This window comes from Acomys minous (genome assembly GCF_964271855.1).
Source record: "Acomys minous genome assembly, chromosome: 11".
In the NCBI taxonomy this organism is placed as follows: domain Eukaryota; kingdom Metazoa; phylum Chordata; class Mammalia; order Rodentia; family Muridae; genus Acomys; species Acomys minous.
In genome coordinates, this window is record NC_140492.1 from 41,424,415 (window position 1) to 41,447,595 (window position 23,181).

Genomic DNA, 23,181 nt, shown 5'->3' on the forward strand with positions numbered 1-23,181 from the left:
CCTCTTAGTTGCTGTGCAGACAACTTTTCAGTCTGTAAAAGCAGGTTTTTTGGAATTATGAGTTCTTTGTTGCTAGAGAGGCTCTTTCACTTCTAGCCCTTAGGAAATAACGAGAACATTCTATGATCTTGTTTGGGATTTCTTTATGTAGTCATATGACTCCAAGACTGTGACTTGGGGCCTAGTCATTTATGCTTTTTATAAGGAGAAAGATGGGTACATAATTGGTACTTTAAGTCCAGCTTGTCCTTAAAGTAGAAGTCCATGACCATCTATTTACATCTTTGGCTAGTATTTCCCTATATACCGATTATACCACAGATGGGGCACCTAACGAGGGAAATTCTGAGAAAAATAAATGTTCACATCATTTGAAACAAAGATTCAAAATATCTTTCTAATAATCAGGCAGAAATTGCTTTTTTCACTTTTTTATGCATTCAGCGGGTGAACTACATCGATAGTATTCAAGAGAGTAGGGCTTTCTAGGCCCCTCCTGTTATTCTGGGTCCTGGGATGGAAACTGCAAGGGACATGCTCAGTTCTGGGGTATGTGTTGGGACAGGGACTCCTCAGCAGGTGAGGGCCTCTCTTGCTCTCACGTCCTTGCTGAGGTGGTTGGTCAAAGGTTTCTTACTCCTTGGAGGCCATGTAGACTAGGAGATCCACCAACCTATTGTTGTAGCCGTATTCATTGTTTTATTAGGCAATGAGCTTTACAAAATTGTCATTGGCAGCAAAGCCAGTCCCCGTGTCATAGGTGGAAAAGTGCAAGTCACTGTTAGTATCGCAGGAAACTACCTGGTCCTCAGTGTAGCCCATGATGCCAGTTAGTGGGCCCTCACATGCCTGCTTCACCACCGTCTTGATGTCGTCATACTCGTCAGGTTTCTCCGGTTGGCATGTCAGATCCACAAGAGACACATTTGTGGTAGGAACATTGACAGCCATGCTAGTGAGCTTCCTGTTCAGCTCTGGAATGACCTTGCCCACAGCCTTGGCAGCACCAGTGGATGCAGGGATGATGTCCTGAGCAGCCCCACAGCCATCATGCCACAGCCCTCCAGAGGGGCCATCCACATCTTGTGGGTGGCAGTGACGGCATGGGCTATGGGCCTGAGTCCGTCCATGATGACGTAGTTGTCATGGATGACCTTAGCTGGGGGGCGGGGGTGGGGGAGGTGGTAAGCAGTTAGTGTGGTACAGGAAGCGTTGCTGGCAATCTTGAGTGAGTTGTCACATGTCACATGATTCATATACATCACAAACACGGGGGCATCGGCAGAAGGAACAGAGATGATACTTCTTTTGGCCTCATCATTCAAGTGGGCCCTGGCCTTCTCCATGGTGGTGAAGATGCCAGTAGACTCCACATCATACTCAGCACCAGCATCACCCCATTTGATGTTAGAGGGATCTCGCTTCTGGAAGATTGAGATGACCTTCCTGATGATAACAAGCTTTCAGTTCTCAGCCTTGACTGTGCAGTTGAACTTGCCATAGGTGGAGTCATACTGGAACATGGGGACCGTGTAGTTGCAGTCAGTGTAGGGCTCACTGATGACAGCAATCTCCAATTTGCAAGATGAGCAGTCGGTCCTGCTTACCACATGCCCCATAGCCAAATCTCTACACTCTGACCTTCACCATGGTGTCTAAGGGATGAGGCTGGCACTGAACGAGATGTTGCTGTCTCTGCAACAGGGGTGAGCAGAGAGTCCAGAAACATCTTACTAGAATTTCTACTAGAAAAAATGTTATTGTATAATGCTATTTTTTTAGTCTCAATGTTATATACACACTGTTATTCTCTGTGCTTCTTTCTGTCAGTCTCTCTCTCTGTGTATGTGTCTTTCTATCCCTCCCTCCCTTCCTCCATCCTTCTTCTTCCTCTCCTCGCCTCTCTTCTTTTTTTCTCCCCTCTCCTCTCTGAAACAGAGTCTCACGGTGTAGCACTCACTTGCCTCAAGCTAACTACGTAGACCACACTGGCCTACAGGTATTGAGTTTTGGGATTAAAGGTGCACACCAAGCATTATTTCATTCATAGAGCAATTTCTTTTACTTTATCTTAGGCACAATCTTGTCACAATTTTTTTCTCCTCTCAAGTGATTACAATGTCACTCTTCAACATCCTTACTTGACTTGTACCATTTATGGTACTTACCAGTCACAAAGCGAGGTAATTTATAAGCAAGTAGAATAGTCAGTGATTGTATAAGCACAAATAGGTGTTTTATTTAAGAAATGAGTCTACCACATTAAACGTGAAACACAGTCACTATTGTTGGTTGAACCCTAATGCCAATATTGCTAAGTAATGGTCCTACTCAACATTTGCTGACAGGGAAGTAGGCAAAAGAAATTCCTAGTGTACAAAGACCTAAAATCTGAGAATTCTGTCTTATTATCTGATTTTCAATTTAAATTTCTAAAACTATGATTATCTTCTGATGTCAAGTAACTTTTTAAAAATATATATCATTTCCTTTCTTTTTAGAAATTAGAATAGCAAATAGTTTTCTTACTAATTATATATATATTTAATTTTTTGTCATTTTATAATGAAACCCCAGTGTTGATAGCCATTCAGATAAAATAAGTTTGAGCATTTATGCCTAGCACTGTTTCAGTTTAGTGGATGGCTTATGGAACAGTCCTAACACAGTAGTAAGGACTGACGATTGAGACTTTTACTCTGTGTAAACCCAGTGCACTTTTCATTTGGTTACATCCTCAAAACACTTAGAAACACTAAGAGGAAGACCCCATTTCCCAAATAAAGGAAACAGTGAGAAAAATCATGAGTTTGTTCCAAACAACCAACTCTAGGACAGGAGTCTCTGAATGACAGCTCCACATTGGCTGACCCAAATACTTTAAGGATAAAGAAAATCTAGCTTTTGAAAGTGTCTTTTGGGCTTTAAAAAAGTAAATTTCATATATGTCAGACCAAGAATAATCACTTCCGATTATAGAACACACATATCTAAAGTCACAACTGTGTGGCTTGATAGATAGCTCAGTAAGAACTCATGTGCTTCATCCTCACATGAGGACCTTGTGTGACTTCCCAGAAACTGCCAGGTATTACAATGAGTGTCTGAAATCCCAGTAATGGGCTTCAAAGACATATTTATCCCAAGAGCTTCTTAGGCAGCCAGCTTAGCCAAAATGCAAGCTTCTGGGTCAATGAAAGACCCCTCATCTTAAGGCAGTAATGGGGAGGGTAGTAGAGGAAGACATCAGATGATGTGCACTAATTCCCACACACTCATGCACAGGTGTAGGAATCCTGACATTCAGGTGCATGTACCACACACATATACTTCACACACACACATACACACACGCGCGCGCACACACACACACACAGAGAGAGAGAGAGAGAGAGAGAGGCAAACACACTGTCATGCACAGTAACTGAAAACATAAATAAATAAATATAAAATGTGCGCCCTCTGAAGTAACTGTGCTCTGTGTTTATCCAGGATAACATCAGGCTCCGATCAAGCCCATCATTTTCTAGTCTTCATTACCAGGATGCTGGGAACTATGTCTGTGAAACGGCTCTTCAGGAGGTTGAAGGACTGAAGAAAAGGGAATCACTAACACTCATTGTAGAAGGTAGTGTAATTCCTTAGCAGCAAACCTTTTCTTCAAGGATTTGATAGCCTGACTTTTTTAATGTTTAATTTTATTATGATTTATTCAGATTACATCCCCACTGTTAGCCCCTCACTTGTATCTTCCCATTCCCACCCTTCCTCCTTCTTCTGCCCTTTTTCCCTCCCCTAGATCTCTGACAGAAGAGGACCTCCTCCCCTACCATATGGCCACAGCCTATCAGGTCTCTTCTGTATAGCCAGCTTCCCCTTCCTCTGTCTCCACTCCAGGCCTCCCCACCAAGGGAGAAGTGATCAAATCGGGGGCACCAGAGTTCCTCTTTTAATATTTTAATTCTAATAATATTTTAGGAAAACCTCAAATTAAAATGACCAAGAAAACTGATCCCAGTGGACTGTCTAAAACCATAATCTGCCATGTGGAAGGGTTTCCAAAACCAGCCATACAGTGGACCATTACTGGCAGTGGAAGTGTCATAAATCAAGCAAGTATTTCTCTTCTTCTTCTGTGCTGCCCCTGAACTAAAGCTGAGTTTTATTTAGGTACCTGAAGTGCAGGCTGGTTTGGTTACAACATGAGGTAGCAACAAATGCTCAGAGAAAGCGCTTGCTGACATCTTAATTTTCTTTGAATAAGAACATACCTCAAAGAAAACATTTAAACCCTAAACCCATGGGAGAAAAACTATGGTGTTGTGGTATCTGCTTCTGAAAGAGTTAAAATTGGATATTTCTCCATGGTCATTAATTCCTGCGACACAGGTAATTAAGTCATTAATTAAGGTGTATACTTTTCTGAACCATAAACTTATATGTCAGAGTATAAGTAGCCTCCATTATTTGCCTGTTTACAGATGTATAAAGGATGGATACTCTGTATCGACTCTGGGCCCAATGGGTAGTAACCAACAGCGTCACTGCTTAAAAATGCATGGTCCAGTTTGCTTGTTACAGGACCAGGACCAGGACAAAGCTTCCCAAATGTACTACCTAGGTTGTTCCCTCCTAAGCAATAGAGGCCATTAATCTAAACTTAATAAGCCTAGTCTTGGGAAGATACTTCAGTTGCCACAAAGGTTTACAAATTAGAAATTCGACACATATTCTCTTCTTAGTACAAAGTCAGACCATAAAGAGGGAGACAGAGAGACAAGACAAAGAGCGAACAAACCAGCCGATTCCTAAGGGCTCAGAACTTTAATCCTACTAATCAATCTGCTCTGGGGCACTAATAAAACTTTAGGTAAATTTTCTCTGTAGTTCCTCGTTTGGGTCGTCATGTCTGCTTAGCTCATTCAAACCAGTTGAAGAGCCACAGGACATAGACTCTCCATTAAAGGTCTGAGCAGACGCATTTAAAGCATGAAGATGTAAATTAATCTGAAGTTGAAAACTCCACTGTCCTCCATGGAGAAATGAGCCACTAGTTCAGCTCATATAATGTCATTCGCTAAGCATGGCGGATCTGGGCTTTTGCCCGAGAGTCATACAGATACATTTGCATTTGTCCAACCCCAAGCAACTCTTAGTGTGCTCATGCTTGAAGCCAATGATTTCCGAGTGGATTAAATACATTTGAGACACACAGAAAAAAAGAGAGAGAGAGAGAGACAGAGAGACAGAGAGACAGAAAGACAGAGAGACCAGGCCTGGGAGGTCAGATAGGCAAGAAAACCGTCAAGCCTCAGATGTGTGCTTCTTTATTTGGAATAAAGACTTGCTTTGCTGACCATGTGAAAAAGTACTTTTGAGCATTAAGTACTGAAAGTGAAATTCTAAAAGATCATAAATGTTTCTTTCCTACTCTACTTTTTCTCTCTTTCTAGTTAAGTGGTAAGTGTCATTGAGAAGAATCTGTAGGGACTGACCCCTGGAAAGTGGACAAAAAAGCAAAACCAAAAACAGAAAGAATACACACATACCTGATGAATGGATGAACTAAACAATGTAAAAGAAAATGCTAGAAATAAACCAGTATATTTTGTAGAGACTGAAGTAGCAAGTACAAAGACTCAGAGAAAAATGGCAGGTACACTTACTGCAAGGCTATAAATAATAATGTCATTCTTCATTGTCACAGAGAAGTCTGAGTCTGGCCTGAGGGACGACATGTTATTTTTCTTGTTCTAGGTCCGAGCTGATCCATCCATAATATTTTATTTCTTTTCCCCTCCTAGGCATGCTGAAGCTAGTAGTTTACAGCCACGAGGTAGCTCCCAGGGAATAGAGGCTACTGCACTCCTATCCTCAAGACACTTCCAGTATAGTTAAAAATAAAGCCAAGAGAGAAAAACATAGGACACAGTCTAAATAAGTGACCAAGAAAAGGGTATGAGTGCGTACCTGCTTTGGCTGTGTTGCACTGTGTCTTATCCCAAGAATGACTGAACTGCCTTCTTTCGCTTTTTAATTTTCAAATATTTTAAAAATCTTTTCAGGTATATTCATTTTTCCTTGTTTTTATTGGAAATCTGTTTTTTTGTGCAACATATTGATTATAGTTCCACAGATTCCCCTCCCTTAACTCCTTCTAGATTCTTCCCACTGAAATCCACACCCTTTCTTTCTCGCTCTCATTCAAAAAAGAATAAGGCATTAAAACATAGCAATAAAGCAAAATAAGGAAAAATAAAAACAAACTGGAATATGACTGAACAAAGGAACAAAAAAGCACAAGAAACACTTATAAATGCAGAGACATACATTCTCACCTCAGAGATCCCATAAAAACACAATTTAAAACCATAATATATATGCAAAAAACTTGTAAAGTTAAAAAAAAATCCTCAAAAACGGGATACAGATCTAAACATAGAATTCTCAAAAGATGAAACACAGTAGCTGAGAAGGACTTAAAGAAATGTTTCTCATCCCTACTCATCAGGGAAATACAGCTCAAAACTACTGCGTTGTCTCTTACGTTTGAAGGTATCACACACAGAGATGCCCCCGTTTGTGTCTCAGACAATCAAATGCACTTAAATCATCACTTAAAATCCACTTTTTTATTGACGAAAAGGTTCTGAGAAAATTTACCCATTAACAAATCATACACGCATTGGACTTTGATATAACATGTAAGATGAGAGAATAGAGTCTCGCTGCACAGAATTGATGTAGGAAAATAGATGTCCACAGCAAAGGACATTGGCCTCATTCACAAATGCTAGCGTTCACTGAAAGGAGACTGGCGATTATAAGACTAATAACACGCTTTGAAACAAGCACCATGCAAAAAACTTAACTGACACTGAGCATCTATGAGGAAAGAAAAAATTTGATCGCTTTATTAAAATTCCCAGGAGATCATAGACAAAGAAATGACGTGAATGGTTTACTTATCTCGTTTTTTGCCCACTGTAAAACTGCAGATGCTCTTATCTAAGCTTGCACACATCCTTAAAAGCAGACTGTAGGCCATCATCACACCTGTCCTGTGTCATCCACCACTATTCTTTCCCAGACTTGTCAAGTGCATTTCTACTTCTAAACTCATCTTCCTTCTCCTTCCAGACAGAGGAGTCTCCTTATATCAATGGCAGGTATTATAGTAAAATTATCATTTCCCCTGAAGAGAATGTTACACTAACTTGCACAGCAGAAAACCAACTGGAGAGAACAGTAAACTCCCTGAATGTCTCTGCGAGTGAGTATTTCATTTCTGGCATTAAAACCGTAAGAAACTTTGAAGTTACTTCTTCATTAACTTAACATCTTCAGTCCCATCTCCCTGTACTGCATCCTGGTAAGTTCCATGCATTTGTTTTACATTTGATGTCATCACCATGAGGTTACTTTTTTCTTTTATCCCTGGTTTCCATTCTTCTTCTACCCTCGTCTTCACAGTTTTTAAGTCACTTCGTATATTAGGACTCAGACATGTTTCTCCAAGGTAGGAATCCATCCGAGAGTAATGAAGAATAAGGAATGGGTTCCTCAGATTTAATCCATGCTATGGATCCAGAGTCAAATAACTCAATGATTATATGAAAATCTTTTGTCAAAGGCATGCATTTGATAATTTTTAATTCCACCACGAGTTTCCATTACAATATATTGCATTATCACCCTACCCTTATTTTAATGCAGAAATGCCACAAATTTGGCCAATTGATAAATCTGTAGTAAAAATGATATGGTAATTAATAGAGTCAGGTTGCAAAAGTTTCTCTTTTCCCATTGTTTTGAATCATAATGGAAATAGATGAAATTATCTTAGAGAAAAAAAATAATCTGTCAAATAATCTGTCAATATTGAAATCCTAACTCATATGTATTTTTTGAGAGAGAGAGAAACATTTTGAAAAACATGATTTATTGGGAAATTAGACACCATTTTCAATTCTGTTTCTATTCCCGTTGCGATGTTACTATGGCAACCGTAAAACAGGACTGACCTAGAGTAAGGTTCACTTTTAGACAGGATGTTAGCTGACCTGCTGTCAAATGTTTATTTCTTGATCAGCTGGAATCCTTGCATTAGTACGTTATGAATATAATAGCTAGATATTTATGGAATAAAACAATTTTTGAAAGATAATGATCCCTAACAGATGGACTGGCATATAAAGGCCCGGTGGATTAGCTGGAGAGGACTACACAGAATTGACTTTAAACTACAATCATTGACTTCCCACAATGCAATCCAGTGAGCATTGATTTGTACTACCTAGAGAGAACCCATCCTTCTTTTTTTTTTTTTTTAACTGAACAGATCTTTTTAACATTAACCTGTTGAATGAGACACTTCAGCTTTCTCTGCATTTAAAGCAGCCGTTTTCAATTTTTTTTCCTACCTGGGAACTTGAGGTGAGGGATGTGGAGCTGAATTTTATCCCACACCACGGAGAGTTCTGATGCAGACTCATGCACACTGAAGAGTGTGTATGAAATTTAATGATACTCCACAAGAGCCCAGAGCCTTAACTGGACTTAAACCATAGCACAGTCAGCTGCTTGGAAGTCTGGCGAACATCATAGAGAGTGCTGTCTAGTCTCTAGAGCACCCCCATTTAACACCTCCACCCCAACTCCTGCTTTGAAAACAAATGAAAATGAATTCTCCTAAATAGGGGTAGAAAAAAATTGAGCACAGTCGAGCACCACAGCATTATAGACTTAATAAGGGCCAGCCTGGTCCTTCTAATTAGAAGCTCCCGAGAAAGGCACAGACCATAAGAAACTAACAGAGTTTAGACAAATACTTGTTGGTTATAAATTTTCTCTAGTACATTAAAACACTTTTATTTTTAACTCCTCTCCTTTGAACGAGATGAATGCCTCCGTAGGGAAGTTTTGGCTGTATAAAGTGTGCTTTTTCTTCTTTCCCCATTAGCTCTGGAATAGCTGTCTTATCAAAGTATTATTACATCATACTATAATGGTAAAGGTGACTTTCATTTATCAGCAAGTTTTGTTTTTAATTCCATATTAACATTTTTCATTTCAGTAAGTATTCAAGAGCACGATGAGGCAGACGATGTGAGTGGTAGGTACTATCCTGCAGACTCTTCTTCCTTGCCTATTGGTCCAGATTGATGAAGTGTCCTCCTATGAGTGACTCTCCTAGCTGTCCAAAACTTGACTTGATTTTTCAATACCAAATGAGACAAGATAGTCAAAAGTCTAAAAATATCTTACCCACCAAAATCACAAGTTTGCATGTAAGTCACGCTAGTGAGCCTCAGACACCAGTAATAAGAAGTCGTAACGATGCCAACTTCCCTCTAAAGTCCGTGGCACTGGCTGTAATTGCATGCCCCCGTTCTTCTTTGTCGTAGATGAGAACAGAGAAAAAGTGAATGACCAGGCAAAACTAATCGTCGGGATTGTAGTCGGTCTCCTCCTCGCAGCCCTCGTCGCTGGTGTCGTCTACTGGCTGTACATGAAGAAGTCAAAGTAAGTGGTAGGGAAAGGATCTTTGCTCTCCACAGCCTCTGGCATGAATCACTCCAGCGTGCTGACTGTGCTCACCCCGGCTGTGGGTGGGTGTAATTTCAATAACAATACAGATGCACCTGCAAATTGGGCATGTCATGTTCTGTTTCACCTCACAGTGACTACAGGACTGACATCAAGCATGTGGCCTGCAGTGTGAGCACACTTCCTTAATCTTACTTAGTCAACATTCTGAACCCAGTTGTTGTTGCTGCTGCTTTCTATGTGGGGAGCTGGTTTATTTTTAAGCACATACTGCCTAATGTAGAACAGCCTAAGCTTTTCCCTTGAAGTTGATAGATATTAGTTAAAAGGAGGTACATGTTTGTTTCAAGGACTGGTACTGACTGAGCAGTGCCTGATCTGGCCAGAAATAAAACTGCCACTGAAGTGAGAATATCCTCCGTTCTAATTAAATGACTCTATTCCATGTAAGAACCTAATTAAGAGGTGGAAAAAATCATTACTTTGGCCTTAATGAAAACATTGATTAGACAAAATCCTACAAATGCATTTAAAATGCTTTAGATAAGGTTCGATTAAAAAATGATAGGGATCATAAAGCCTGCCATGCAGGATGGGCCTTAAAGATCTACTAACAGTGCTTAAAGTGAATATCTGGTTAAGCTAATGAAGATTATCAGTAAGATTATCATGTCAAGATGCAGATGCGCATAATTTCTATAAGACAGACACATGCCCAAATCAGGATGATAACATTTTGTGTGAGTCCACGGTTGTAGGCTCCATTTCTTAACAATTAAACTTTAGTGTACAACCCAACTATCTTACACAAGAGGGAAAAAAGGTTAAAGGGAAAAAGAATGAACCTTCCGGTATCCATTCCATAGGATGAGTCCATAGGTGTCTCTGGACTGTGTGCTGGTCTGGCCTGTTTGCTGATCTACTTGCGCTCAAGCCCGGTCTGAACCAGCTGTTGTTCTCTCTTCTCCACCTGCCTGAGTCACGTGTGAAGGACGGTCTCCTCCCATTGAGGGTTGATTAGAAAAACAATAGTCCAGGTGGAGTCCCCAGGTCTGCTTCCTGAATTCCAGGCCCAGAATGGCTCCACCCAGTCTATCTCAAGGTATTCATGGTATGTCCAAGGGTAAAGCCCACCAAGACTGCTTTCACCTGTGACAAAGCTTAGAGTCCTTCCCACACACAGTGACTACATTGCCAGCACAAGGGGCAATGTGTGTGGGTGTTTGTGTTGTTTTGGCTTTGTTCACTTGTTTGTTTTGGTTTTGGTGACTTTGGAACACATTCCTGGTTTCAAACAAGGACTTTAAAAATAACGTCTTACATACGAGTAAACTTTTTTTGCAACAGATTATCTGTAGCTGGTTCCATCCTATAAACTTATCAGCTCCAGGTATGAGGGGAGTCTCCTCGCAGGGAGACACAGCTGGGAAAAGCGGAAGTCACAAAGCATACACTGACCTTTTGGCCATACATTGGCCTTTTATTCACAGCACATCTGTAAAGTAGACACCATGGCTATTCATATTGTACCTTCGAAAGAGCCTCTCTTGTAGTGACTGAACAGGATTGTTCATCCTACATGAATAATAACTAGGTCTTATCATATCTCAGAATACTTTGCAATCATTTTTTCATAAGAAATATTATGTGCATTTATAGTTGATACACATGATGCCCACTCTCACATGGAGGCACTTTCACTCCTCTTTTTACAGTACCTCACTCCTTCTAGATCAGTGGTTCTCAGCCCTCTGAATGTTGCAGCCCTTTAATACAGTTTCCTCATGTTGTGGTGATGCACAACCATACAATTATTTTCGTAGCTTCTTTTTAACTGGAATTTTGCTACTGTTATGTGTTGGCTCTGTTTCTTAACAATTAAACTTTATTATACAATCCAAGTATCTTACAAAAGAGGGGGAAAAGGTTAAAGGGAACCAAGAGTGAATCTTCCGGTATCCATTCCACAGGACAGGTCCCTAGGTGCCTCTGGCCAGTTCGCTCATCCTTTTCCCAATCCATGTACCCTCAAGCTCGGTCCGAACCTGCTGCCTCCTCTTGTCCTTGCTTCCTGTGTCTCTCCAACTGGCCACATGTATGTAGCCATCTTTGCTCTGGCCTATGGACGCTCTCTGGGAGCTATTTACCTTTTCAGACTATAACAATATGATTTTTAAGAGTGTGGATACCTGCCTACCACGTTGGGTGCCACTTATTGTTTTTAAATTATATGTGTTATCTGTATTACCAGTATTATCTCTAGGCCCAGCTAGCGATCAATCAAGACACAGACACTTGTTATATTTTAAAATAGCCTTAGTTAACCTTGGGCAGGGCAGATATCAATCCTCTAAACTACCTCCCATAGTGGGGCAGGCATGGGACCCCTGCCCTCAATCTCATGCCATCTGCTTCCGATAACTTCTATCAAGCTATTTCCCATCCATAATCCCAAATACTTGCTAATATTCTTCATCTGGGCTGAATTTTCCATCCACGCCGGCCAGGTGTTTCTCCTCCAGCTAAGCCATGGTGGCCTTCCTCTCCTCACTTCAGGTCTCCTTTTCCTGGTGGTGGTCCTTCTTCTTCCCAGAATCCTCTTTCCTAGCCCCACCTATCTCCTTTGCCCTGCCCAGGTGTGATGGCTTTTTATTAAGCAAAAGGTTGGTCACAGAGACAGTAAGCAATAATTAGCATCAAAATACACCAGACCATCCCCCAACGTCCCCCTTTCAGTCTAAATAAAAAAGGCCATTTTAATACAGTTATGAATTGTAATGTAAATATCTGATATGCAGATGGTCTTATGTGACCTCTGTGAAAGGGTCATTTGACCTCTAAAGGGGTCATGACCCATAGGTTAAGAACCACTCTTCTAGAATATTCTTACCAGACAGTTGGTATATTGGTTAAAGCTTTTCAGAGAATCAAACATGTGTGTGTGTGTGTGTGTGTGTGTGTGTGTGTGTTATAGAGGAGGGAATGAAAGAAAGAGGTGGGAAGCAAGGGTGGATAATAAGGATTTATAATAAAGAATTACCTCACATGGCTGTGGAAGCTGCAGTCTTGAGGCCTTAAGCAGGAAGCTGGAGGTACATGAGAACAGGAGTCCAACTCAACCCTATGTCCAAAAGGCTGAGGACCAGGAATGCTGATGAGAAAAGTTGCAACCTAGAGTCAATGGGATGGAGAGTACAGAGGACCAGAGTTTTAGCCTGAGCCTAGAGACTGGAACAAGTTGCAGAGTAAGTGCTGGGGCAGGAGGTGGTCCTTCTTCCCTGCTAAGCCTTTCCATTTTCTTGGTGCCGGGAATGATTGGACGAGACACACATAATGGACAACAGTCAGATTTACCAGTTCTACTGATTCCTGTCTACCCCCATCCAGAAATACCCAGTGAGACAGTAAACTTGAATAAATATCTGCATATCACATGGCCCTATCAAGTTAATGTATAAAATTAATCATCACACTTACATATGAACACTTAATCTACAAATATACCAGTGGAGTTATAGGTATGGAAAAATTAAAGAGGACTGCTTGTACCATGTGAGAAGAAATGCAAGATTATAGGTATTATAATACAGTAATAGGTAATACAGTAATTGTATTCAAGTTCTCCCCGTGTTCACAAAAGTTTTTATCATCAAAACTGCATCCCAGTTCATAATCCATGATGGGCAACACATGCGACAGCCTAGTGTCCAGGGCGCATTCACTCTATTAGGACTTCTTCCTATTAAAGAATGAAACTGTAATTTCTCTGTACCATGAAAACAAGCCAACACGTGGACTTTGGTCCTCTGAGTTATGGTTAAATGAATTTCAGGTCCTAGGAGCATCCTCAACATGTTCATCACACTATGTTAATAGCAAGTATCTGATCAGACATTAAATGTTCTGTGAATCAAAGAAATGTGTTTTTGTATTATACTGACTGGTACCACATGGCAACCGAAAATTCAAATCCCAGATAAATAAATGCTGGACACTCTGTGTAATAATGTCACTAGCACAGGCCTCCAGCACTCCCCTTAAAGTTTGTCATTAAATTAAGGGCCAGGCTTGCCATGTGACTGCTACTTCATTGAAAAGTGTACTGAATGTGACAGACTTAATATTCTTGACAATCAAAGTAATAAACTCTCATATCAAGTATCAGAGAGACTTTTATGAAGAATGGGTAGGCTGCATCAGATTCCTAAATGCCTTCTTCACTCACTGGCCTGCGCCACCGCAATAAGCTGACATTTGTGCAATATGAGTAATTGTTTAACCCCTTCAGACAGTGGCACGGGAAGTGCAGACTCCTCATTAGAGGTTTCGGTTCTCAATCTCTAAAACGTTATTTTTGCAGTGCAGCTGGCAAAGCAATGGAGTTTTAGGAACATTGGAGAGACTTTCTTTGAATTGGTTGCCGTAAACATCATTGGAAAGAGAAAAAGGGTTTTATTCCAGCATAGAAATGGAGTGCATTCATTTGTATATTTAGTTGTTTTTTAAATATATATTTATTCGTATATATTTTTTGCTACCCCATAATTAACACTTTTCTACTAAGACTCCAGATATGACTTTGCCTTCATGCATTTAGCATCCTGCTGTGGGGAGGAACATGCCACAAGTTCAGGGATGACATGGCCTCTCCATTTGTATTAAAAGATAGGATTTTTTTTTTTTTTTGGCTGTTCTTATTGTTGATTTCCTTATACTTTGGCAAGCTTCCAGAAAGAAAAATAGAAAATGTCCCATTATTCTCTCAAATCACAAGTAATAAACTAAAATGGAAATAGGATAAAGAGGAAATGTTGGCATATCTATGTAATTAGAGTGCCACTGGCCACCAAGAGCAAAGCCAGGTCTCCCCTCTCTCCCACTATTGTGGTCTGAAAGTCCTCAAAGGAAGCGTTCACATTAAAATAGAGCATTCATATTTTTAAAAGATCACAGCATGCTTCCTGAGGAAAAATAAGCCACCCGAGCCTGTCATGAGTAACCATGGATCTGTGTGAATCTGGGAGCATTTGAAGTTATCAATAACTCACAAACTCATTTTCTGCATCTGTGCCATGGAAGAAATATGTACATTTTAGTATTTGTGTGTGCATAAACTTATAAATGAAGCTCTCAAAAAAGCAAATTATTGTTGTTTTGTTATCTTTTCCAAGGTAAGGTAAAAATGCCCTTCTCCTTGCTATGTGCCAGGTTGTTTCCTTTATCAGTCTCAGGGATGTTAGCTGAGACACAGCCATGCTACAGAATGCAATGGGAGTATCTTGTTTTCACAGAAAGCCGAGCTTTGCTTTTTTAAATCCTATTTTCATCTTTCAATATTCTGCTTACTGTGCTGTCCACATAGTCACTGTTAGCTAAGACGAAAAGGCTGTTTTCTGATTATTTTTGTAACAGAGGACATGAGCATTCCTTAGTTTAGTGAGGAATTTCTCAGAACAGTCTCAAAGTCTAAGGATAGCAAACTGAAAGTGGTAGGAATAAAAATCAACTGTTTATTCTTCTCCAAGTCAAGAAATTGCTGCCTATTGTCAACTGGGATTAAAGCTCTCTCCTCCACCTCTGGCTTTTCATTAAGTTTGGTCCAAGAGGAGACTCATTCTGCTGACAGCTGTGACCAGGGAATAGGGGAAAATAACTGTCATCTTGGATATGGCCCTGCACAGGTGTCAACGGTCAGCCTGCTGGAAGTGGCAATTTTCTACTGCTAGAGTGCCTGGTTTGAAAGCTCACAGCCTTGGCACCTTTATGTGGTATAAATTAGGCACACTATAAAATATAAATTCAACTCTCCAAGCAGGAAGAGGTAAAGATTCCTCCCACTCTAGGAGGGGTTTTGGTTGGTTATACACATGTGTCCCTGTTTTTGAAAACCCTAAAACTCATTAAACAATTTCAATATAAATTGTTTTATTTGACAAATATAAAATGCTGGGGGCTACTTATTTCAATGGTACCTCTCAGCATTGCAGTGTATTGGTTGAAGCTACATTTGAAGCTACATTGTCAAGAACCCCTTAAACTTCCCGCTTCCCCACCCACACCAGCACCAAAGTATTGCTAAAATAAAGCCACCCGTAGAGGGCAGCAGAGATGACTTCTCTACTTTCTCTCCTCGAGAAGTCAAAGCAAGTACCTCATCTCTTAGTGATGCCATTGGAAAGAGCTCTGAGGCATCCTGAGACGTTATTGCAAAAGCTTTAGCTCCATAAGAGTGCTGCACTTTCACGTTGAGAAGTTGAGAAGCAGGATTAAACTGATCTGCTTAGTTGCCATGTGGGCCTGGCAACAGCTCTGACTTCACCCCTGCCTCACCTAGGGCTTTCCCGAGAACACTCATCCTGACCCTCAGCAGGTGCTATATGTTTGTTCTTTCCTCTATTTACAAAGAACGAGAGTGATTAGGAGGAAGGCCGTGGCCAGGGTCTTATAGCTCAAAATAGCTCACTGCCTTAGTTAGGGTTACTATTGGTATCTTGGAACACCATGACCAAAGCAACTTGGGGAGAAAAGGGTTTATTTGGCTTATACATGCATGTCACTGTTCACCAAAAGGAAGTCAGGACAGGAAGTCAAACAGGACCGAAACCTGGAGGCAAGGAGCTGATTCAGAGGCAATGGAGGGAGGCTGCCTACTGGCTTGCCTCATGCCTATGTCTTGTTCAGCCTGCTTTCTTGTAGAACCCAGTAACCCCAGCTCTAGGATGGTACTGCCCACAATAGGCTGATCCCTCCCCCATCAGTCACTAATTAATAAAATGCCACATAGGCCTGCATACAGCCCATCTTACGGAGGTGTTTCCTCAGCTGCCAGGACTAGTCTTTAACCTCAAGACTCTTCTCTCTGCCTCACAAGCTCACACTTCATTGTCAAACCTAGAGTCTTTCCACTTCCATCTTAGTTTGTTGGGATTCTAGGTTTTAAATTTTCTCCTACACCTAAAATGTTACTGACAAAAAGTTGAAGGCAAGCGGTGATCATGATTTTATAGCTTAACTCATTTATAAGAGGCAAGTGCTTTGTAAGTGCTTTGTCCTTCAAATCAGTTGATAAACACTTTGCTAAAGAGAGTAACTTTTCAAAAAAATCTGTCTTTGTCCGTTGGAGACGGAGTTCTAACCCATGTGACTGTTTTCAAATCTCTGGAAACTTTCCAAGATTAAAAGATATTAATTCCGTACAATTCCATCTAATTTTAGACATTATTCTCAAAGCAAAGATAAAAGTAGCCAAAATAGTTTTTCAAGGGAAGAGAGCACTCAAAGTCCTACACAAAGAATTTTAAGTAACTAAGGAATGTTGAGAGCAGAGAAATAATCTTCTCCGGGGAAGAGCACACCATTGGGTTATCCAATATCAAATGCTCAGCACAAAAGACATAACACAACTGAACTGGTTGTATTAGGAATATACATATATGCACATGACAATAATTAATGAAGAAAGAGCCCATGGATTTGAAAGACAACACCTAACACTTGTACAGCTTAAAGTTGCACCACTGTGCCGTACTGTGTAGAGCCTAGATCCAAATGCCTGCAGTTAGAATTCTGACTTTGCTACTCTTTAAATGGGTGACTGCAAACAAGCTCATTAATTTCCCTGTAAAATCAAAATACACTAGGAATAGACAATTTTATGCCTGTGAAGCATTTGCCATGTAAGTGCTAGTGTTAGAAAGTGTCATTGAGAAAAGAAAGGAAAAGCCGAGTGTAGTTGCACAAGCTTTTAATCCCAGCACTCACGGAGGCAGAGGCTGGTGGATCTCTGAGTTCCCAGCCAGCATGGTCTCCAAAGAGAGTCAAGACAACCAAGGCTACACTGGGAAACACTGTCTTGAAACACACATGGGGGGGGGGGGGGATAAGAAAAAGAAAGAAAGGAAAAGAAAAGAAGGGAAATTTTCTTTATTGTTTAATGTTTCTCTTTTTGCTATTTTGTGTTGATTTGTTTCCAATCTGTCTATAAACTTTAAGAAAAGCCATCAGTCTCAAGCTGTCCAATACATTTTCCATAAATACACTTCAAGGTTTGTATTTATGCAACAGCCCCTTTTCCCATACTGCAAGCAAAGGTGGATCCACCTGGCTTTGCCTAGACCCACTAAAGGATACAGGGGTTCATCCTGAGGACCACACTTCCCTGGCTAGAATCCAGTCACCACACTCATCTTAATGCCTCTTTCTTATCTTTCATATTTTATGGAATCTCCTAAATTACAATGAATTTTTGGACAACTGTAACCACCTATAAAGTAAATAGGATGGGAAGTTGAAATAACTTTGCTATTGTACCTTTTCTCATTTCCTTCAATTGAGTGATTTTCAAGCATAGATGTTTCTCCACTTACTGTTACTTTTGTTTGCTGTTTAAGATTTAACGTGCTTTTTTTTTTCTCTACTTATCTGAATGAAAACATTGATTTTAAGATTCCTTGTTTTACGCCATAGCATTTAAACTACCAATATCACACTGAGTATTGTGCCACTTTTTAAAATATTTTGGTTTTAATTTTTATTGATTTTAATTATATGGATCTTTTGCTTATGGGTATGTATGTGTACCCCATGTGCACCTGGTGTCCACATAGATCAGAAGATGGTAGCAGTTCCCTGGACTGGAGTTACAAATGGTTGAAGAACAGGCCCAGTGCTAACCACTGAACCATCTCTCCAGCCCACCTTTGTGCTACTTGTGTTCCACAAATATCAATACTTGGTAATTTTAAATTGTATTATGTTCAAAATATTTTTAAATTTTCCAGTGTATCTTCTTTATAATCACATGACTAGTGGCCTATTAAATCCCAGATATTTCTCACTTAACTCTGTCTTGTTAACACTGCTCCCTTAAGGCTGTAGATTTTGAATTACATTAGGATTTACTTTTCTTCAAGCTATTCCTAAGGACATTGCCAACAAAAAGTGCATAGTTGGTGGGAAGAAGTATTCTAAAATCATCAGGGTAAGGTGCAAAATAGCTGTTTAAAACACCTCAGTCTTCAAATATATGAAATCACATGCTCTGCAATGTAAGAAATTTGCAGGCATGTGCTTTCATTTCATCGCATTTCATATTTTTTGCTACTGAGCGTATTTCCTATGTGGACATACATATAACCCTCACAATCTTTTGATATTGTTTTATGTTCTAACATCTTGCTTTTCCTTTTGTTGCTGTTAAAATAAGATCTCACAGTGTAGCACACACTAGTCTCAGACTAATGCATTTCTGCCTCAGCTTCTCTAGTCCTGAGATCAAAGATGTCTACCACCATGCCCAGTCTATTGCTTCTTAAAACAGGAAAGAGCATTCTTTTCCATTTACTTGGCTGTTACTCCTTCTTGAGCTATAGTTAGTTTGAATGCATCTGAGGTGTTTGTGACATCACTTTACTCTCAATCTTTGCGTCAAGACACCGCTGGGGGTCTAGGGACCCTTTCACAGGGGTCACCTAAGACCATCTGCATACTAGGTATTTACAGTATGATTCATAACAGTAGTGAAACTGAAGTTATGAAGTAGCAGCAGTTATGGTTGAAGGGTCACAGCAATAGGATGGTTGAGAACCACTGCTCTTACCTTACCTTACTGGGGTGCATATCTCCTGACAAGAAGTTACATAGCATTTGTTTTTTCAGAATCATGATATTCTTCTACTTTCAGTTGTGTTGGATATATTTCCTTTTGTGTAGATTTTCAAGTCATAAACTTTGGAATTTTGAGCACTTTAAAGATTTCTCAAGTTCTAGATCAATGAGAAGTTTAGATGGGGAGGGTTGGGGTACAGGACAGAATGAAGAGGAAGTAGATGATACTTCTTTTATAGGGACACCCCAGTTTTTTCTAGCCTTCACATGCACGCGCGCGCACACACACACACACACACACACACACACAAACAGGTGCACATGCACATCTACAAAACTTTGTTTTTTTAATTTTAGAATTTGTGTTGAGTTATTTTTATATTTACATCTCTATTTTAAATTATTTTTTTCTATTTTAATGCTTGAGGTATTTATAAGCTCATCTGGTAAATTACAATGGTTTTTGTAATTTCTAATTTATATTTCTTGCCTCGAGGTGTTTGACTTGGTTGTAGAATTTCCTCTTTTCCACACATATTTTCTTTATAATCTTGAAGACATTCTTAACGCCTGTTATATAGGCCCTGACTGCCTATTTCATTATTGTATTTCACTCAGTTTTCATGGGGTTACCATGACATTTGTTCTACGAAATTTCAGTAATTTTTTCATTAGTTGCTGGGCATTTTGCTCTTCTGTTGTTATGCACTGAGTCCTGTTTGGAGTGGTACTCAAACTACTTAAGAATCAGTTTAATCCCTTTGAATATTCATGTTAAATTTTAATTAGGTGCATCCAACTTAGCAGACAGACAAAGAATGAAGGAAAGCCTCCTGTGAACTTCCGTGTTCATCTCTGCAGTTTTCGCTTTCTCCAGTAGTTCCTTCACCTAATTCTGGCCAAGAACTGGTCTTCTCTTTAAATTACTGAGACCCATGTTCTCTGCCTGGGCCCTCACTTTTGAAGATCAATCCAGAAAACGCCTACTGTAGGAAGTTCACATGATCAGAGAGAACAGCTCATTTCCTTTTCTTCTCAGACCATTGTTTATTCCTGTTACTCATCCCCATAAAAAAAGTCAAAGTATTCATTTTTATATTTTCATGTTTTAACATATTTATGACTAGAAAGGTAGCCTGATACATATTGTTTCTGTGTGTGCACACACACTAAGTGTTCACTTGACTGTCAGTTCAGTTGCTGAGAAAAGGCTATTGACGTCTACATTTTTATCTATTCACTCCAACAGTTCACTCAATTTTTGCTTAATTTTGTACTAAGTGAATATACTTTCGATTGGAATGGCTTCTTCATGTATCAAAATGTTGTTATTACAGGTAAAATATAGCCTACCAATATGCCTTACTATGAGCTTCATATTGTCCGATATGAACACAGCTATTTTTATTAGTATGCCTTTTCCATATTTTTAATCTTCAATTATTTGACTCTATATTTAAGAAGTATCTCTTACATAGAGTAGGAAGGAAAGGGAATGGGAAAATGGTGGAATTGTAATCACAAAACCTAAAAGACATAATTTTATTAAGAGATGATGCTGAGATGGCATGTGTCTTCTTGATGGCATGATTTTCTTGATGTATTAAAAACTGTAGTTATTAAATTACACAATTGATAGCTAATGGGATAGTCACGATTCCCTCCCTATCTATCTGTGTGGTCCCAGTGAGCTGGGGTAGGATGACAGTGTTCCAGCTCTACCATTGTAATGTAGGAGTTTTAACTTTCCTTACCTGTGTCAGGAGCTGTATATAACAATAATACCATAAGGAGGAGAAGGAGAAAACAGATTGATGTATAACATGATACATTGGTCAACGTATTCAAGTAGATGTCTTGTGTGCTCCAGCTATATTCCGTCCATTATATTATGTGTTGTGAATAAAATATAAGTAAAACATGCCCTTTATTTTCAAGGATCTTTTGTTGATTATCCATATTTGATAGTTTGTTTGGCGGATGACTGGAGAGTTCAGCTTAGCTGCTGACGGGAAACTTGTCTTTATATTCTAGGGCAAGTGGGGGGGGGTTATATGCAGGGTCTCAGGATGCCTGAGAGAGCTGTCCCTCAGGAAAGGGTTGAGTGAGCTTCATTAAAGTCATACCTAACCCTCATTGTAGCAGAATCCCCGGGGTGGGGGGGGGGTGGGGGCGGGGAGGGCCCACTATGGTGATTATCCTCTCATTAGCCCTTTTTAATCATTGAAAGGCAAGGCCTTCTTACCTGCTACAGACTGCATTGTGTGGAGCCAGTACAGATCTTCTAATACAGTGTCAGCATTAAAAAAAAAAAAATTGGACAAGCACAGAGTAAATATGTTCAATACATAACCAAGAGAAAATTTAGAGGAAAAAAAAACAAACAAACAAATAACTAGATAATGGGAACACTGCAGTTTATAAGCAAGAAGGGTAAACTATCTATAAATGTTTTATTGAATATTCAGAAATCAAAAGATGAGGAAAGGCAAGTAAGAGCATAAGAAATATATTTCAGGACTACAAGGACATTCTGAATCATGTGTCCTCAGTCCGAGAAGGACTAAAGAGCAAACATCCCCTATTGGTGAAAGTCCAGTCCATGCCTATTTTTACTGCAAACTATGAATGTGACAGACTTAAAGTTGAGTTTCACTAAAAGCCAAATACCAACGAACAGCTGTTTATAGTTCTACTAATCTATAAATCACATGAACAGCTAGAAAGATCCTATGGAAACTAAGTTGACTTACTTTGGGGATACAGTAGTGATTGCAAGGAAATGTAAAAATCTGCTGCTGTTTTATTTCTTGAATTCAGTATTACTTACATGTATGTAGGTAATTTCTCAAAATTCATTGTGTTTCCCTTATGATAGGTACATTGGCTTAGGTGTGTATTATTTTTCAACACTGCATTTCCCCCAAAGAATCACAGCTTTACTGAGAGTCCAAGAATTCATCAAAACCTGATTCTCCATCTTTACTATTTTGTATTATTCAGATTTGAAGGAAACATGAAAAAATTGGGATAAACAACAAAAGAAGGGGAAAAAACCCTGATTTTGGCCCCAAAGATTCAGTGGCTTCCATCCAACATTGGCTAGCCCATTGCTTTGGGCCTACTGAGATTCACAGCATTGCGTGTCTATTGAGATCATGAAGTTCCATCAACTTTTTTAAACATCAAGAATGAAAAAGCTAACTAAAAAATGATAACAATTACTTCCGTGATAACACAGGGAAAATTAATCCAGCTTACATGAGAGTCCAACAAAACTGTACAATATGGTATCAAGATTATTTTTGTCTCACCAAGTATTAATACTCTCCTACTTAAAGACTCATTTAGTTTTTATTTCCAATGTGTTGTTACCAGCCAGTCTTCACAGACAAGTAATTGCCACTTTAACCCTTACATTTTGAGACATATTTTCAAACTAGAACAGTATTTTTTTTAAAATTTGGGTGACTATGTGATATATTTATCTTTCTCTTGTAGAACTGCATCGAAACACGTAAACAAAGACCTTGGAAACATGGAGGAGAATAAAAAGCTAGAAGAAAACAATCACAAAACAGAACCCTAAGAGAGGCGTGGCTCCAGGTGTCCAGGTAAGTGGAATGGGAGGGCTGTTTGTAAAGGTGACTCCTAGGAAATGGGGAAGCCCTGTGTAGGTGAAACCCAGACTTCATTTGCAGATACTTCCCTTTCAGATACTTAATTACAGCTCCCCAAATGGGAAGACGGTTTTCAAAAGGGAACATCGGTGACTCATTGCTCTCAAAAGAATGGGTTCTCCCAGTCTCCTCAACCTCTCCGACATAATTATTATCCACTGAATAATAAATCCACTTTCGAGATTCTTAGCATTTCATTTGCATTTTGTTTTTTAATGCCGAAAATTGTTGCTGCATACAAAGAAGCTTTATTTTATAAGTTGATATTTGGGTTCAGTAAGCACAAACTCTAAATTTATTTTTAAAACCCATTAGAATAAATTTTAATATATAAATACTTTAATCT

The 23,181-nt window shown here is 39.5% G+C and overlaps 1 protein-coding gene across 2 annotated transcripts in view; it reads left to right on the forward strand.

The window, feature by feature from the left end:
• Nucleotides 1-22,769, forward strand: part of ALCAM (activated leukocyte cell adhesion molecule) — a 187,420-nt gene extending 164,651 nt beyond the window's left edge. The window contains exons 10-15 of one of the 2 annotated variants that reach the window (XM_084802240.1): nucleotides 3,493-3,628; nucleotides 3,979-4,116; nucleotides 7,145-7,273; nucleotides 9,077-9,115; nucleotides 9,408-9,525; nucleotides 22,657-22,769. In XM_084802240.1, the coding sequence (XP_084658366.1) occupies nucleotides 3,493-3,628; nucleotides 3,979-4,116; nucleotides 7,145-7,273; nucleotides 9,077-9,115; nucleotides 9,408-9,525; nucleotides 22,657-22,744 (648 nt within the window). In that variant the 3' untranslated portion in view covers nucleotides 22,745-22,769. The remainder of the gene's footprint in view (nucleotides 1-3,492; nucleotides 3,629-3,978; nucleotides 4,117-7,144; nucleotides 7,274-9,076; nucleotides 9,116-9,407; nucleotides 9,526-22,656) is intronic. The other variant, XM_084802241.1, reaches the window with a different exon arrangement.
• Nucleotides 22,770-23,181: the final 412 nt, after the last annotated feature.